Source organism: Dromiciops gliroides, chromosome 1 (genome assembly GCF_019393635.1).
Source record: "Dromiciops gliroides isolate mDroGli1 chromosome 1, mDroGli1.pri, whole genome shotgun sequence".
Taxonomy (NCBI): Eukaryota; Metazoa; Chordata; class Mammalia; order Microbiotheria; family Microbiotheriidae; genus Dromiciops; species Dromiciops gliroides.
In genome coordinates this window covers 684,800,296-684,816,463 of record NC_057861.1, presented here as the reverse complement: position 1 = coordinate 684,816,463, position 16,168 = coordinate 684,800,296, and the positions used below count along the sequence as shown (strand labels likewise).

Genomic DNA, 16,168 nt, shown 5'->3' with positions numbered 1-16,168 from the left:
CCAAATACCAGATAAGTCAAGACAACTCAAAAAACAGACTTTGGACTCAGGAAGTGTATTTTGGTCTGGGAAGTCACAGGGAAGGTGAGTGGAGTCATATGGCTCCATGATTGATGCACCTTTCCAGGAAGGATAGTATTGATTCCATTAATGTTCCTAGAACAAAAGCCAGGTTGTTGGGTAGGAGGGTAGCTATGCATATAGCAGCAATGCAGGAAGATGGCTAACATGCAGTGTGGTGGGTCTGGGATTGCCTATATATGGTGAATTATCCATTGGGAGGTTGGGTGGAGAAGGGGATGATTGGAGTACTGGGTTGGAGTCTGAGGCTAAAGTGCAGCAGCCTTGGCACGAAGACCTTTAGTGTCATGATTTATGATTTCAGATACAGTGGTGTATTGAATAGAGGAGAAGACTCAGAGCCAGGAAGGCCATGGTTCACTTACTAGCTCTATGAACTTGAGGAAGTCACTTAACATTCATGCAACTCTATAGGACTTATCTATTAAGTCACAGAGAAGTTGCTAAAATGCATGGGTGGAGGGAGGTCCCACAGTGGGAGTTCTATACACTGCTTAAATCACAAGTCCTTTATGTATTTGTACAATTTCAGATTCCATGGAAACTTCAATGAGACCTCTTTTCCTTTGATGTTTAGATTTGGAGACGCCAACCTCTTAAGCTTGGAGTTACTTTTGAAGCTCCCATTCAGTGTGACATTTCCAGAGGCCTTAACTATAGTTGGTCCTTAATAAAGTCTGATGGCTCACTAGTATTGTTTCCAACTGCTCTCAACAAGCACAGACAAACCATTCTTCTTCCCAGCTACTTTCTGGAATATGGAAACTATACTGCACTTGCAAAGGTTTGCTTGCTAACTAAGAATGATTTTATTTTTTAAAAGCCTGATCTCCCGAGGAGAAATAAATTAACTTTACATTCAAACTTGCATAATGAGATTGCTATTTACCACTGCTTCATGGATGATTGGCTATACAGTAAAAGCTCATTATTTCTTACTCCATTAATTTGTACCATCTAGGGAAAAAAAGGTTTGCTAAGAAAATTAATAGTGTAAGCAACATTTCAAGGAAAGTACTTAATCTACTTAAGAGAAGAAATTATTTTCAAGCACTTCATTTACATAAAACAATTGCTATGCTAATTACAAATCCTTTTCATTCAATAAAGATAACAGATACTCACAAGATTTCTATTTGGTAATACTCTAATGTTTTTGTATATATGTTTTATTGTGAATAAAAAAGAATTGTCTAGGAATATTCTAAAACTCATATTTTCACTTCTTAAACCTGGATTTTAAATAATTTGTGATATTTTAGTAAACTTGATATAGCTCTTATAAGGACATCCTAAGCTTTTCTGCCACTTCAGCTTGGGAGGTGACTTTCAGTTTTCCTGAAGTTCATGTCTGATCTGAAGATTGGGCTACAAAATAGTCCCCTCCCCACTTTAAAGCTCTTTGAGCAAGTTCTGCAAGTCCTGTGAGGAAAATCAAGCCACTAGGACTGTGAATTAGAAGGATAGTGAAAGAGTTTTATGTGCAGAGATTTGAGCTCCGATAGCATTGATTTATTTATCCAATATTTATTAAATACTTGCTATGTGTTATACATTTTGGGGACTGGGGTATGAGAGAGTTATAAAGGTAAACAATTTATTTTATTTCAAGCATTTAAGTGTCTGCTCTGTGGAAGGTATTGTACTATGTCCTGAGGATAGGAAGACAATAATGAAATAGTGTTTGATCAGTTTCTGACTGCAAGGAACTGATAATTTAGTAGGAGAAGGAAATATATGTGTAAAACTTGCCATGATATGAATTAGAATATACAAAGTTACTGAAAATACTGTGATATCAGATGAAGGAAATTTTACTTCTTGGAATCAGGGAAGGTTTAATGGAGGAGGTGGAATTTAGACTAAATGTTGAAAGGACCATGGAGGGTTACAAGCTTTTTTCATTAGGCAATGGTAAGTCATTGAAATTTTTGACAGTGGAATAATATGTTCATTATAAGGATTAATCTGGCAAATTAGTGTTTAGGTGGGATTGAAATGGGAAGAGACTAGGGTTAGGGGAAATTTACAAGGAGGATATTGTAGTATGCTCGTAGAGAGGTAATGCCATCCTCAATAAAGGTGGTGGCAATGCTGGTTTTAGAAGTATAAGGAGGGGGCAGCTAGGTGGCATAGTGGATAAAGCACCAGCCCTGGATTCAGGAGGACCTGAGTTCAAATCCGGCCTCAGACACTTGATATTTATTAGCAGTGTGACTTTGGGCAAGTCACTTAACCCTCATTGCCCTGGAAAAAAAGAGGTTATAAGGAAAGGATTATGATAGATTCATATGAAAATAAAATACGTAGAAATTGGCAACCAATTGAATGTTGAAAGCAAAAGAGAGAGAAGAGCCAGAAATGGATCAATTTAAAAGCATGGGTGATTGGAAGAATAGATTGCCAGAAATAAGGAAGTCAAGGACAGGAATAGACAGAGGAAAGATGTTTAGTGTTCAAGACTTGACCTTCCTCAGAAGATTTTTTATGGAAACATAAAATATATCATGTAGCTGCAACTATAGATTAGCTTGGTTCTCAAACTGTTCTTGTATACTTGCAGATATGGGGAATTAGCTCAAGAATTCCATGGAAATATCTACAGTAGCATTTGAAGTAGAATTTTGAGATAAAAAAAAATATTATAACCCTGGTCTGACTCTTTCAGAATCTTTGAATTCCACTAAGGAGAGCATTATCTTTAGGGATTAGATGTATTGTGATGAGGACAAAGCTAGAAATATTAACACTCATGGTATTTGAAAGAGATTGGACTTGGGATAAGAAATCTTGGGCTCAAATTTTGGCCCCATCATTTACTATCTGCCAAACCTTCCATGTTCTTGTGCATAGACAGTACAAAAGGGACTTGGCTCTTATAAATCTCCTTTTTCTTTGGCGTATTTCAGTGTCAGAAGTTGAAGAACTGTACAGTCAGAGGCTACAGGAATCTGTCAAAGAGTATGCTAATAAGAATTCATTGCTCTGAATAAAAAATTGAACATTTCTCTGACTTTTTAGATCTTTCATCATCAATGTAAAGCAAAATGAAAAATCATCCATATGCCATTATTTGCTTCTTCCCAGAGAGGGCTAGTTTAATATATTCCCATATTTCTCTAATGTTTAAATGTTCGACTTGATTGGTACCTAGTTGGCACTTGATAAATTAAATTGTTGAAATGAGTCAACACATAGAGGTCACAATTTTTTAAATGGGGAATATAAATGATTTGTTCTGGCTCTGATCAGAAGACCTGGATTTTATTCTTGATTCTACCTGATTTATATTTGCTTCTAAAGCTATCTAGCCTTAGTCAAGTCACTTTAGGTCTCAGCTTCTTTATCTGTAAAATGGATGTAATAATACTTGTCCTGTTTATCTTACAAGGTTATCATTTGAAAGAAAAAAAAAAACCATGATATATGTGAAAGTCTTTTTGAACAATATAGAACACTATAGAAATTCAAGATATTGTGTCATAGTTGCAAACCAGGGTAGAGTTTTGCTTTGTATATGTCAAGAAAATCTTCATCTTTTTAAAAAAAATATTCAAGACACTTGTTTTTCTTAGACTGTGTCCATATATACAAACCCTTCTAATTCCTGTTTAAAAAAAAAGTTCAACTTGTTAATCATTTGAAAAAATCAGACATCACTAAGCAACAAAACTAGTATGTATATATGACAATTTTTAGATCCTGGTTTAACAGCCAAATATTTAGTATTTTTATTTCTAATTTTCAGAAATACCACAATCCTTCAAGGATTTGGATCCTTCATTATGCTTTTTCTCTTTTTCATTTATATACAGGTTAAAATAGAAGGCACTGTGGTGTATAGTAATTATTCTGTGGTTATTGAGGTGGTTTCCCTGCCACCTGTCAGTGTGATTTCAGAGGGGACACACCTGTTGATCTCCAAGACCCCTTTTTCCATTGTTGTGCTCAATGGCTCACAGTCCTTTGATCCTGATGATCCTGGAACTCATTTAAAGTAAGGATGAATTTGATTATACTAGCTTCCCTTATTACACGTCATGACAATCTAATTTGCTCTTGATATTTCAAAAGTAAGATTAAGGATATTAGTTTTCATTTTGGAAACTCAAAATAATTAAATATATATTTTTAAAGAAGTAATGTGAACTTTTTGAACAATTGAACTAAAATGGTATTCTAAGGCATCTTTTCAAGATTGAAATATTGGGTAGCTTAGGGAAAAGTTCAAACCTAAATACTGGTACCTATTCTTTCATGATTAATTTCTGTTGGGCCATTGGATCTGTAAGCATCAGATTGCTAACATTTTAAAGAAATTACTATGTATGGTTATGGCACATAATTATATATTTGACAAGTTCTGTGCTTGAGTTTAACTTTCCCCTCTAGGCTTGGGAAGGTGGAAGCAGGCCGTTTGGCACCAAAGGGAGACCACCCTCTCTATAGGCCCCTTTGAGGTTCTCTCCTACAATTTTACAGTGACATCTGTGTCCCTAGAAAAAAATGTTGCTTTATATAGAAGAAGACTGCAAAAGAAACACTATAATGGGGGCTATCCTCCATGATTAATTAAATGATCAAAAATCACTTAATATGTGCCAGGCACTAGGCTAAGCACCAGAGATAAAAAGAAAAAAAAAACACAGCTCCTCTTCTCAAGAAGGCCACATTTTAGTGGGAGAGAGAACATATAAATAATCAGTTTAGGCAATTCAGGAGAGTTATTAACAAAGTTTGAGTTCCTAGTATGTAAAAAGTATTGTGGTATCTCAATTAGGGGACACAAGGGAAAAATGACATGGTCCTAGAGCTCAGAAAGAACTTACAATCCAATTGGAGGAGATGTCTGAACTTTATCCAAGCTCTGCCACCAACTCTCAGTGTGACCTTGGGCAAGTCAAATCACCTTTCTCAACCTCAGTTTTATCATCTGTAAAATGACACGGTTGAATTAGAGTATGTCTAAGGTCTTGGCTACCTGCTTCTATTTGAATGAATAAAAAAGTAAATTACAATATAAAGGATCCTATGCCAAATAATAAATGAATGATCCAACAAAGTGCCGTTGAGGTCACAAGAAGGCTCTGGTCATCTCAGCAGGCAGTGATCAAATTAGAAATCTTCGTGGAGTTGGCAGGACATAAATGTAATGGTGGGGATATTCAATTCACGCTTGGCAGAATGTACCTGAACAAAAGAGAACGATGGCAAATGAGCTTTCCACAACTTTTTTTTTTCTCTGACCTGTGAATTCATTAGTATGGAAGGAGCTTCTGTGTGAAAATTCCCTCCCACCAGTACAAACCAAAAAGTCATCTGTAGCTCATAGTCTTGTCTAGAGTATTAGGAAGTTACATGAATTGCTCTGCCAATTTTAGCTGTTCATTCTTCTGGGATTTTGTAGCTAGGTTTTAATTCCAGACTAAAAACAGGCAAACGAAACCCTGGCTCCCCATGTAGATATCCTAAGTTGTATGGCAAATAATCTACTAAAAATGAAAAAAAAGTAACCTTGATTTGCTTCAGATAGAAGGCATATGTTTAAGCACATCTTCAATGGACTTTTCCAAATAGGTATTACTGGAAATGTGCCCCAGCAATTAAACAAAAGCACACGTGTTTCAAGTCTCCCAGATACAGTCTATTCAACAGTAGTGCATCAGTCATCTCTTTCCCGGCATCACTTCTTCATGACTCCTATGACCAATTTTTAGTGACACTAATGGTGTCTAGTGGAAACCGAAACTCTTCTGAAGCACAGGTGTTCCTGTCAGTTCAATCAGGCTCTACATTCAGGTATTCTTTTCAATTTAATTCAACATATATTAAGCAGCTACTGTCTCCTCAGTGCTATGTTAGAGTTCAAGGAGGGTACCAGAGAGGTTTATATTACAGTCCTCAAGAAGAGGTTCATTTTTGTTTCGTTGAAAAAGAAGAGACATGTGAAAAGAGCAATTAGATAATGTAAGAACATAAAATGTAATAAAGTATATACTAGAGTGGGTTATACTTTAAGTAGATGAAAGAAGTGAGAGTGCCAGAATGAGTTGTACATACACACACACACGTGCGCCCGCGTGTGCACATGCTTCAAGTGTCTGTCTATATATATATATATTTATATGTATATATATACATGTATATATATATAGAGATACATACTCTATTTTAAAGACAATAAGGATGTCAGAGAGGGTAGAGTGAAATATGGTCTGGATTAGTTGGAGAGGGCTTTATCAAGGAAATGAACTTGAACTAAATCTTGAAGAATATGTATACTAATAATTGTAATAAAATAGTTCACATTTATCTATCTAGTACCTTAAGATTTGCAAACACTTTCCTCACAACAAGGATATAGGTAGGGCAAGTATTATTATCCAGCCTTTACAGTAGAGGAAACCAAGTCTCAGGGAGGCAAAATACTCAGCTAACAAGTGTCAGATTTGGGATTCGATCAGCTCTAAGTTTAGTGGTCTCTCCACTATAATAGGATGTCTTTTATGGAGGATTTTTATAGATGAAAAAAGGGAAAATGTGTTTTAGGGAGGTGACCTACAATAGTTGAACAGCATAAATACAGAAGTAAGTATGAATAGAGGCAGGACAATATAAAAAAGAATACTGGAGGGCAGCTAGATGGTGCAGTGGTAAAGCACTGGCCCTGGATTCAGGAGTACCTGAGTTCAAATCTGGCCTCAGACACTTAACACTTACTAGCTGTGTGACCCTGGGCAAGTCACTTAACCCCAATTGCCTCACTTAAAAAAAATAAAAAAGAATACTGGAGAGAATACTGTATTTAGAACCCAAGGACCTAGGTAGTCATCTCTGGCATGCTGCTTATTAGCTTTTTGACCTTAGGCGAATTACTTCACCTTAGCTCTTCAGTTATCAAATCTGCAACATGAGTGGATTAGACTCCATTATCTCTAAGGTCCCTTCCAGCTCTTAATCATCTGTACCTATGAACATGCCATGTTAGTGGGGTAGGTGGAAGGATACAGTGAAGATACCACCCTGATAGAATGGAGGAATTCTGTTAAGATATAGTGGGAAATATGATTGGGTATGTGAAAAATGGACATGTGTACTGACAGCCATTAATAATAACAGCCTAGCCAGCTTAGTAATTCAAAGTCAGTAAGAAATTCATAGTAGGGATTTGAGATTATGAAAGCAAGTAGATAATTTTAGGAACAATAATTAGGATTTAGGAACATTAATCTAGAAGTGGTGGCATAAAGGATAGAATGGAGGATGGAAAGGCTGGAGACTGAGCTATTTTAAATTAGTCTCTTTTCTAGTTTTTCAAAATTTCTTCTATCTTGTTTTATTGGGTTGTTAAGCAGAATCAAATACACTGTAAATATTTTAACATATATATATTTGATATTGATATTAGGTGTGTAAATAGGTCTAATATATCTGCAATTGCCCAAAGGAAGACATTCAAGGCCTGTGTTATAGGTTCACTATATATTAGACTTTTGTTATATAGTCTTTTTTTTTTTTTAGTGAGGCAATTGGGGTTAAGTGACTTGCCCAGGGTCACACAGCTAGTAAGTGTTAAGTGTCTGAGGCCGGATTTGAACTCAGGTACTCCTGACTCCAGGGCCGGTGCTCTATCTACTTATATAGTCTTTTTAAAAATAAAAATATTAAATCCTCATGAGGAAAAATGCTATCCACTTCCAGAAAGAAAACTGATGAATTCTAAATGCAGATCAAATAATATTTTTTCACTTGATTTTTCTTGCTTTTTCCCAACATGGCTAGTATGGAAATATGTTTTACATGATTTCACATGTCAACTAGGCATCATATTGCCTTCTCAATGGGTGGTGGAAGGGCTGGAGAGAGAGAGAGAGAGAGAGAGAGAGAATTTGGAGCTCAAAATTTTAAAATTAAAAAAAATTAAATCTTTATATAATTGAAATAATATAATAAAGATTGAGAAGAGCATGACCAGCATGAATAATGATTAAAAAGCTCTTAAAAAGTTATTCAAATAAACCTTGAGCTGTAAAGTAAAAGTCTAAAAACAGATTTTATTTTATAGACCACTTCACATTTCTTGGGTCAACTTTAAAGACAACTCTGTAAACTGGAATGAAGAATTTTCTCTCCAAGTGAAGTGTGAAGAATGCACCAACATGCCTAACATTTCTTATTCTTGGGATCTTTTTTTAATCAATGCAACAGAAACAAATGGCATGGAAGGTAGGGATCACTGTGCTCTGTGCTCTTGAATTTCTAAGCAGTAGAAACGAAATAAATAACTTCTTGTGACTTTTAAAAAATTACAATATGAGTATTTGGGAATGAATTTATCCATTCATTAAGTAGCTGGGACTTGTTGTTTTTTTGTTTTAAGGGTCAATGAAGGTTAAGTGACTTGCCCAGGGTCACACAGCTAGTAAGTGTCAAGTGTCTGAATCCAGATTTGAACTCAGGCCCTCCTGAATCCACGGTCAGTGCTTTATCCACTGTGTCACCTATCTGCCCCCTTAAATATAACTTTGAAAGAATATCACACATAGATAAATGTAGAAGATTCAGGAAGGTACGTTGGGAGTCAAGAATTGAACAACCCTTTGACCTAGCTCTCACATTGAACTTCTCCTTCCCAAAACAGACTGAGGACATATAAAATACCCAGTTCAGATAAATAGTATAAGACCAAGTCTAATTAACAGCCTCTCATCCCTATTTTTTGTTGCTGTTATATAGTCTATATGTGACTGGAATGTTGTGAGATATGGGAAGAATGAAACACTAGGATTCAGACTCCTGGACATGATCCCTTCTATACCAGGGCTCAATATATAGAAGCAGAACTGGACTCTTCTTTACTGGTTTTAGAACAGTCTCTTTGTCTCTCCTCCTCTCCCCTCCCCCCCTCCTCTCTCTCTGTCCCCCTCTCCCTTTTTTCCTCCCCCTCCCCATCTCTCTCTCTGTCAATTTCTCTGTCCTCCTCTCTCTCCATTTAATGTTTAATGTTTTTTTTCTTAAACTCAGTCTCTTCCCAGTTTTTCCAAATTTCTATCATTACTCAAATATACACACCGAATACCTTTTTATGTTCATTTTCATATCCCATTCACACTTCTGTTTCCTTGCTCAGCTCCCTTGTTTTTTGTTTATCATTCATTTAATAAATAATCATTTTATATGTAACCCTTCAACTATTTCTGTTGCATAGGTAGTACGAATATTATTGCAACATAAAGTTGCATTTTATACACTGAGTACCTGAACGTGCTAGAAAATGAATGGCAGACCACTCCAGTATCTTTGCCAAGAAAACCCCAAATGGGGTCATGAAGAGTAAGACATGACTGAAATGACTGAACAACAACCTAAAACATGTTTGGGTTTTTTTTTTTCCTTAATGAAGCCATTATCAAGACACTGCTTATGGATATCTTTGGTAAATCCCATCAAACACATAGAGAAATTGAGGTAAAAATCAGAGTAATTTGTTGCAGTTCAATCCACACTTCAGCGAAAACATGAGGAGCTGGAAATACACATCAACAGTCTAGTGGATACTGACCAGATGTGTAGTATCAGAGGTTAAAGATCTCAGGGAAAGGAGAAACAGTGGTGGCCCCTTGAGGATGGGGGGAGATAATGTAGCTGGCCATTTACTTGCTCTCTACCCCAAGCCTCATCCTACTTAAAAGTATCAGAAAGTAGGTTTGATGTGCTACAGGTGGATTGAAAGCAGGTGCTTGTGGTCAGTGAATTAACAAGTAAGCAGAGTGGGGCAGGGAGGTGTGGCAGTGGATAGAGCACCAGCCCTGGAGTCAGGAGGACCTGAGTTCAAATGTGGCTTCAGACACTTGACACTTACTAGCTGTGTGACCCTGGGCAAGTCACTTAACCCCAAATGCCTCACCAAACAAACAAAAAAATGAATTTTGTTTTTAAGGCATTTATAGAAGTTTTCTGTTAAGTTATCTTAATGTAGTTAGGTGGCATAATGTATAGAGTGCTAGATTTGGGATTAGGAAGACCTGAGTTTGAATCTACCTTTAGTCATTTACTTCCTGTGTGACCCTGGGAAAGTTACTCAATCTCCCTGCCTCAATTTTCTTATAATAATAAAATGCCTACTTCACAGGCTTATGAGAAACAAATGAAACAATACCTGTAAAAAACTTTGAAAACTATGAAGTGCTACATAAATGTTACTACTGTTATTACTCTTATTGTGGTGGATATTTCTGTTAGACAAATTATCAGCTCTGTCTTTATTAGTATTACATGTGAAAATATCTAAACACACTTGTACTGTTATTGTATTAGCTATAGCAACCATTTATTTTTTGCAAAATGTTGTAATTGTTTCAAACGTATGTTTAAGTCCCCTTTTGTAGAGCTACAGATCTGCTAGACTCATCAAGTCTTGGTGGTGCCATCTTGACAATTCCAAAGTCAAATTCACCCTCCAGAGTGAAACAAATGACTATTCCTGCCCTAACAACCACACCCTTCCCAAGAGATGCTTCTGGACAGGCTATCAGGCAGCTGGCCCCTTCAGCTTCAGTGAAAACCTCCATTTCTGCAACATCCATAAACATTACAATTGGATTTCATCACGCAAATGATACCAGTCACAGGGAGAGCAGCAGTCCCTCAGCTCTGGAGGATCCTGTTGAGGAAGGATTACTTTACCCAATTCAAGGCTTACTAGAAAAAACATCTGTCATAAGATCCACCCACAGAGGAAAGTCAGCAAGCACTGAACTACCACAAAATTCTTCTTTAATTTCTGGTAATTACATTTTCCTTCTATTTCTTCTGTTTTGTCCCTTTGCGTTTCTTCCTCTAGTTTCCTTTGAGGGAACAAATGTAGCCTTCTGAAGAGTGAAGTCATGTATGTTTGATGCCAATCCCTTGGGATAATTACTGAAATTTGCAGTGTTATCTGTTGGGGGTTGGGAAACCTTTTTTGTGACTGACTTAAAATTATTTTTGAAAAAGATTTGTCTTACATAATTCATTGCTTTATTCCAAAGCTAATAAAGTGAGTTAATTTTATATCTCTGAAAAAGAACCAGTTTTAGCGATCTAAAAGTAGGAAAGGAAATACATTTTGTGTGCCAGAAATTTAGTACCAATAGTTAGTTTTTGGTTTTTGGTTTTTGGTGAGGCAATTGGGGTTAAGTGACTTGCCCGGGGTCACACAGCTAGTAAGTGTTAAGTGTCTGAGGCTGGATTTGAACTCAGGTACTCCTGACTCCAGGGCCGGTGCTTTATCCACTGCGCCACCTAGCTACCCCTAGTTAGTTTTTTTTATCAACTCCAAATCAATGACTGTTCTAGATTTCAGATTATGTTCAGAGAATACTTTCTCTGTCTTATCACCCATCACTACTTTACCCCAAAGTTTAGGTATATAGTTTTTATTGTAGGATTGAGAAGTAAATATGGATTCCTAGCCCTCTTAAGGAGTAGAGTCTAGGAACAGGAAGAATATTTTGTAGAAAAACCTTATTTTCTGTTCTTCAGATTCCCTAACTTTTAAGAAAAATGTCTTTTTTAGTGGATCACTGTCAACCATAGTTTTTGAACACTGAGGAAGATAATAGCAATGGCAATTACATTATGCCTTTCATATTTGCTTCTGGTAAACTAAGAGACTAGGGACTAGGTATTTGTGAATGCTAAACATTTAGACATGATTTTTTAACTTTATAATTCTGTAACTATATCATAGGGCTCCTCAAATTAGATTAGCAAGTTTTAAATTACAAAAATATTACCTCATGCTTAAGTATAATAGAACCAGTAATGATACTCATTTAGTTTTTGGTTCACTGACTTTCTAATCTTTTCTGTCCAAGCAGATTAAACATGAGGGAATCCATCAATTCATAAATCATAGTTTGTCAGTAAGAGCCAAAATTTATTGCTATGAAACTTTAGACTGATTTAAATAAAATAAAATGGATTTACATACTAATTGTTAAAGCAGATGAAAGAGAAACATGATTAAATTTTGAAAAAAAAAAACTAAATCTAACAAGGCCTTTTTTTTATCTATTTCAAGTGAAAACAATTCTATATATTTTTTCCTAAGTCACCATCTGGCTCATTTACCCTATTTTTCTGTGTAGCTTCACAGGGTCCATATCCCCCTGGGGGAGAGGGTGGAAGGGTACCAAGCCCCTGGACTGCTCTGAGACAAAGTAGGGAGATGAATTAAAGTAGAACAGGGAAAGTAAAGTCTTCAGAGCAATCTGGGAATAGGTAGAATTAATTTCCTCAGCAGACAGGTATTTAGGAGATGATAGATTTCAGAGAATATCAGAGAAAGCAGAAAACTACTAAGTTCTAACCTAACTACCTTGAGTGGCCCTGGGGAAATCTACCAAAAGTCTATTGAAGTTAGAGCTTTATTCTTGAAATGGAAGTTAACTTGGATCCAGCCAAGGGGGTAACCCTTGATAGCTTGATAGGGCTTGATAGCCAGGCCAAAAAAAAATTGTCAAAATGTACACTCTTGAAAGGAGTCTTTTTTGGTCATTCAATGAGAGTAAGAGTTGAACATCCTAACTACTACAATGGTCCAAAATTTTAAGTACCTAAAATCCTGTGTTACATTGAGTATATCTTTAATGGAGAATTTATGGGAGGGATATGATCAAGAATGAGAATGTTAAAGCATGGATGAATTGTAATATGCACTGATAAAGGGAGTATCTACATTGAAGGGATCCTATAGCCTTCGAAGAAGATATATAAGATAATAAAAAGTCATTACATAATAGATTATGTTGCAATCAAACTGAGATTATAATATTAGATTATGTATGAATATTTCATATAAGGGAACCAAGTTGTTGAAATTATAGAGATGGGATAATTTTTTTGGTTTCCCCTTTCAACATTATGTTGGAGTTATACTTATTATAATAATATCAATGTTTTGAATGGTTCATATTTTTTCTTGTTTTGCATTCTCCCTACCCCTTTCCCTCAAGAATCAGACACATTTTCTTACTTTAAAACATACTTCAAGTGGCAGCTGGATTAGATTGTCCATAAAGTTTCTTCTAGTTCTGAGATAGCATAATATCATTCATTTTTCAAGGCTAGTGCTCTTTCTCAACATTAATTTTTTTCTTTGATAATTCAGGAGCACTTTGGGATCTGTAAATGCCTCGGGGACGTCATCATGAAAATCAATCATTATAAATATAGAAATGTCAGTTAAAGGGATTTATAGTTAACACCAAAGATTTTGCTAAATTTTAACATTCATTCTAAACTGAATTTTATTTAAATGCATACAACACTACCCACAGCTGTGTTTCCAATGATATTTTTGTTCTTTCCATAGATTTTGAAGCTTTTTATAGTAATATCAAGGAGGCAACGGAACCATCAAGAGGAAGACAACCAGGTTAATATATCCGATGACTATGCATTTTAATGGATTAAATGTTGTCATTGATATGATATACTGGAACATTTTCTCACACATTCTTACCGGCCTTTTGTTCAGTTTTATGATGCTTTACATGTTCTTGATCTGATTCCTCAAACTTTACACCATTTGTTCTGGATGTCTCTATTTTGCCTTAGAAGAATCTGTATGTTTTTCCATTCTCTCCTTAAAATGATCATTGATTACCAACAGGGGCCCAATTCACTGTTTCTTCTTGAATTAATTATAACTAGTGTCTACATTCCATAAATCATTTAAAAATTGTTTTTTTCAAATTAGCACTATTGCAACTATATGCAGTTGTATTATTAAAATTCAGATGACAAAAATGTAATCTCAAAAAAGCAAGTTTTGGGACTGTGATAAATTGTTAGGGACATTATTTTTAGGTTTTACTGATGTCCTTTGATTTTTTACACCGTAGTTATTTCCTGACATAACTCTCTCCCGCATGGAAATCTCCACTGTAACAAAGAAAAGCAGTGAAGCAAAAATAAACACAAGAGTCACATCTGACTATATATGTAACATTCTGCACACATGTTCCATCCCTACCACTCACCCCACATCTCTATTGATAGGAGGGACGTATGTTTCATAAATTTGTGTTCAGGAATTAAGATGGGTTAATAGCATTGAATCTGAGTTTAATTGTTTTTAAGTACTACTTTCATTTATATTATTGTTACTGTTATCTATGTTGTTCTCCTGCCTCTGACATCTTCACTGTACCTCAGTTCATATAAATCCTCCCATATTTACCAGATGTATTTTATACCATATAATATTTTGGGAAATGAGCAGGGAGTTTTTGGAAAGTTTTTTTAATCTCTGATGCTTTAAGAGAATTGTTATGATTGTTTTCTTTATCTCCCATTGACATGGTTTGTTCTCTTAGGGAGCATCAGTATTACAGAACTAAGGGAAAATGAAGAAACAGATACTATGTCTGACAGTGATGATGGTTACAACCTAATCGATTTATCCTACTCTACTGAAAATACTGTACCATTGCTTATGGTGGATTGGTCCAAATCATTAATTAATAGAGCTGTTTTTCAAAACTATACATCCTCAGGTATGTATTTCTATTCACCTGCAGACTTGTCACAGTTTTAATAAGAAAGACTTAGATATCATTTACTAGTTTCCTTCCAAAGTTATTTGGTTTAATAGACAAGTATTTAGTTTTTTTAAATTTTAGTCATAAAAGTATTTTATTATTTTCTAGTTACATGTAGAGATAGTTTTCAACATTTGTTTTTATAAGATTTCTAGTTTCAAATTTTTCTCCCTCCCTCCCCCCTCCCCAAGTCAGCAAGCAATCTGATGTAGGTTTTATCCATGCTAATCTTTGCATCATTCCAATTTTAGTATGTGTGCTGCCAAAGCTAGCACAAGTATTTAGTTTTAATGTACTTTCTTTTTTATTTTTCTTTTCTTTTTTTTTTTTTGTGGGGCAATGAGGGTTAAATGACTTGCCCAGGGTCACACAGCTAGTATGTGTCAAGTGTCTAAGGCCAGATTTGAACTCAGGTCCTCCTGAATCCAGGTTCAGTGCTTTATCCACTGCGCCACCTAGCTGCCCCCATAGCTTAAATGTATGTTCAAAAAGTGATCATATGGTTCTCTCATTCAGTTCTTTTCCATGTGATTGTTGTACCCTTTTCCTTTCAGAGTATAGTGGGAAGAAGCATGATGATGTAATGGAAAAAGCATGAGACTTGGAGTTGGAACATCTCTGTGCCATTCTGACTCTTATTATTTCCCAACAAATTTTTATTAAGCAACCAATATGTGTTATTTTGGATATCAATAGATATGACACACAGACCTTACTTTCAAAGAACTTGTAGTTTATTGAATGGTTAAAAAAACACATGCCAGTCAGTCAACTAGCATTTGTTAACTGCTTACTGTGTGCCAAGCACTTTGATAAATCTTAAGAATTCAAGTACATGTAGAAAGATAATCTCTGCCCTCAAAGAGCTTATGTACCACTGGGGTAATACGTTACACAACAGGAAATTAAAAAGTGGTGTGGGAAGGATAAAGGTACTGTCTGCAAATAGCTATCATATGAGGGGGCAGAGTAAAATAACTTAAAAGTAGAGATCAAGGTCAAATACTTTTAAAAATTGAGATTTTTTTTTACAGGGAATCAACCTCATCTGCAAAATAAGAAAGTATTTTGTTAATTGGTAAAAGCATTTACACAAAGGCATTTTCCCAATGTCCTGTGGAATACATGTACTTTTAAAATTTTGGGTGTGTGAGTAGAGATTAGGTATAGAAACAATTCCTGAAAATTCTGCTTAATATCCTAGAACTATAGAAATGTGGCCAGTTTACTTGTGTCATCTGTACCAGGAAATTATTTCATCTGGTAATTATAGTTGTGTGGGTATCTTTTCTGTTAGGTATCACATCAAGAACTGTTACATTTAAACCATTTTTCCTGAGAGGTGGAGAGACATATGTGATACAGGCTTCTGTGGGTAGGTGATGTTTTCAAATGGACATTTTTAGTTTTTTAGAAATAATGAAAGATTTGGTGGTCTTCTTAATTCACCTTGCTAGAAATTATAGCCAACCAACTATTTGTGAATTTATCATTATAGT

At 35.5% G+C, this 16,168-nt stretch overlaps 1 protein-coding gene across 1 annotated transcript in view; it reads left to right on the top strand.

Moving 5' to 3' along the window:
- Positions 1–16,168, top strand: part of PKD1L1 (polycystin 1 like 1, transient receptor potential channel interacting) — a 166,545-nt gene that overhangs the window by 50,200 nt on the left and 100,177 nt on the right. The window contains exons 10-17 of the mRNA XM_044001117.1: positions 659–865; positions 3,897–4,078; positions 5,659–5,880; positions 8,147–8,307; positions 10,457–10,867; positions 13,439–13,501; positions 14,445–14,624; positions 15,967–16,044. Of these exons, the coding sequence (XP_043857052.1) occupies positions 659–865; positions 3,897–4,078; positions 5,659–5,880; positions 8,147–8,307; positions 10,457–10,867; positions 13,439–13,501; positions 14,445–14,624; positions 15,967–16,044 (1,504 nt within the window). The remainder of the gene's footprint in view (positions 1–658; positions 866–3,896; positions 4,079–5,658; positions 5,881–8,146; positions 8,308–10,456; positions 10,868–13,438; positions 13,502–14,444; positions 14,625–15,966; positions 16,045–16,168) is intronic.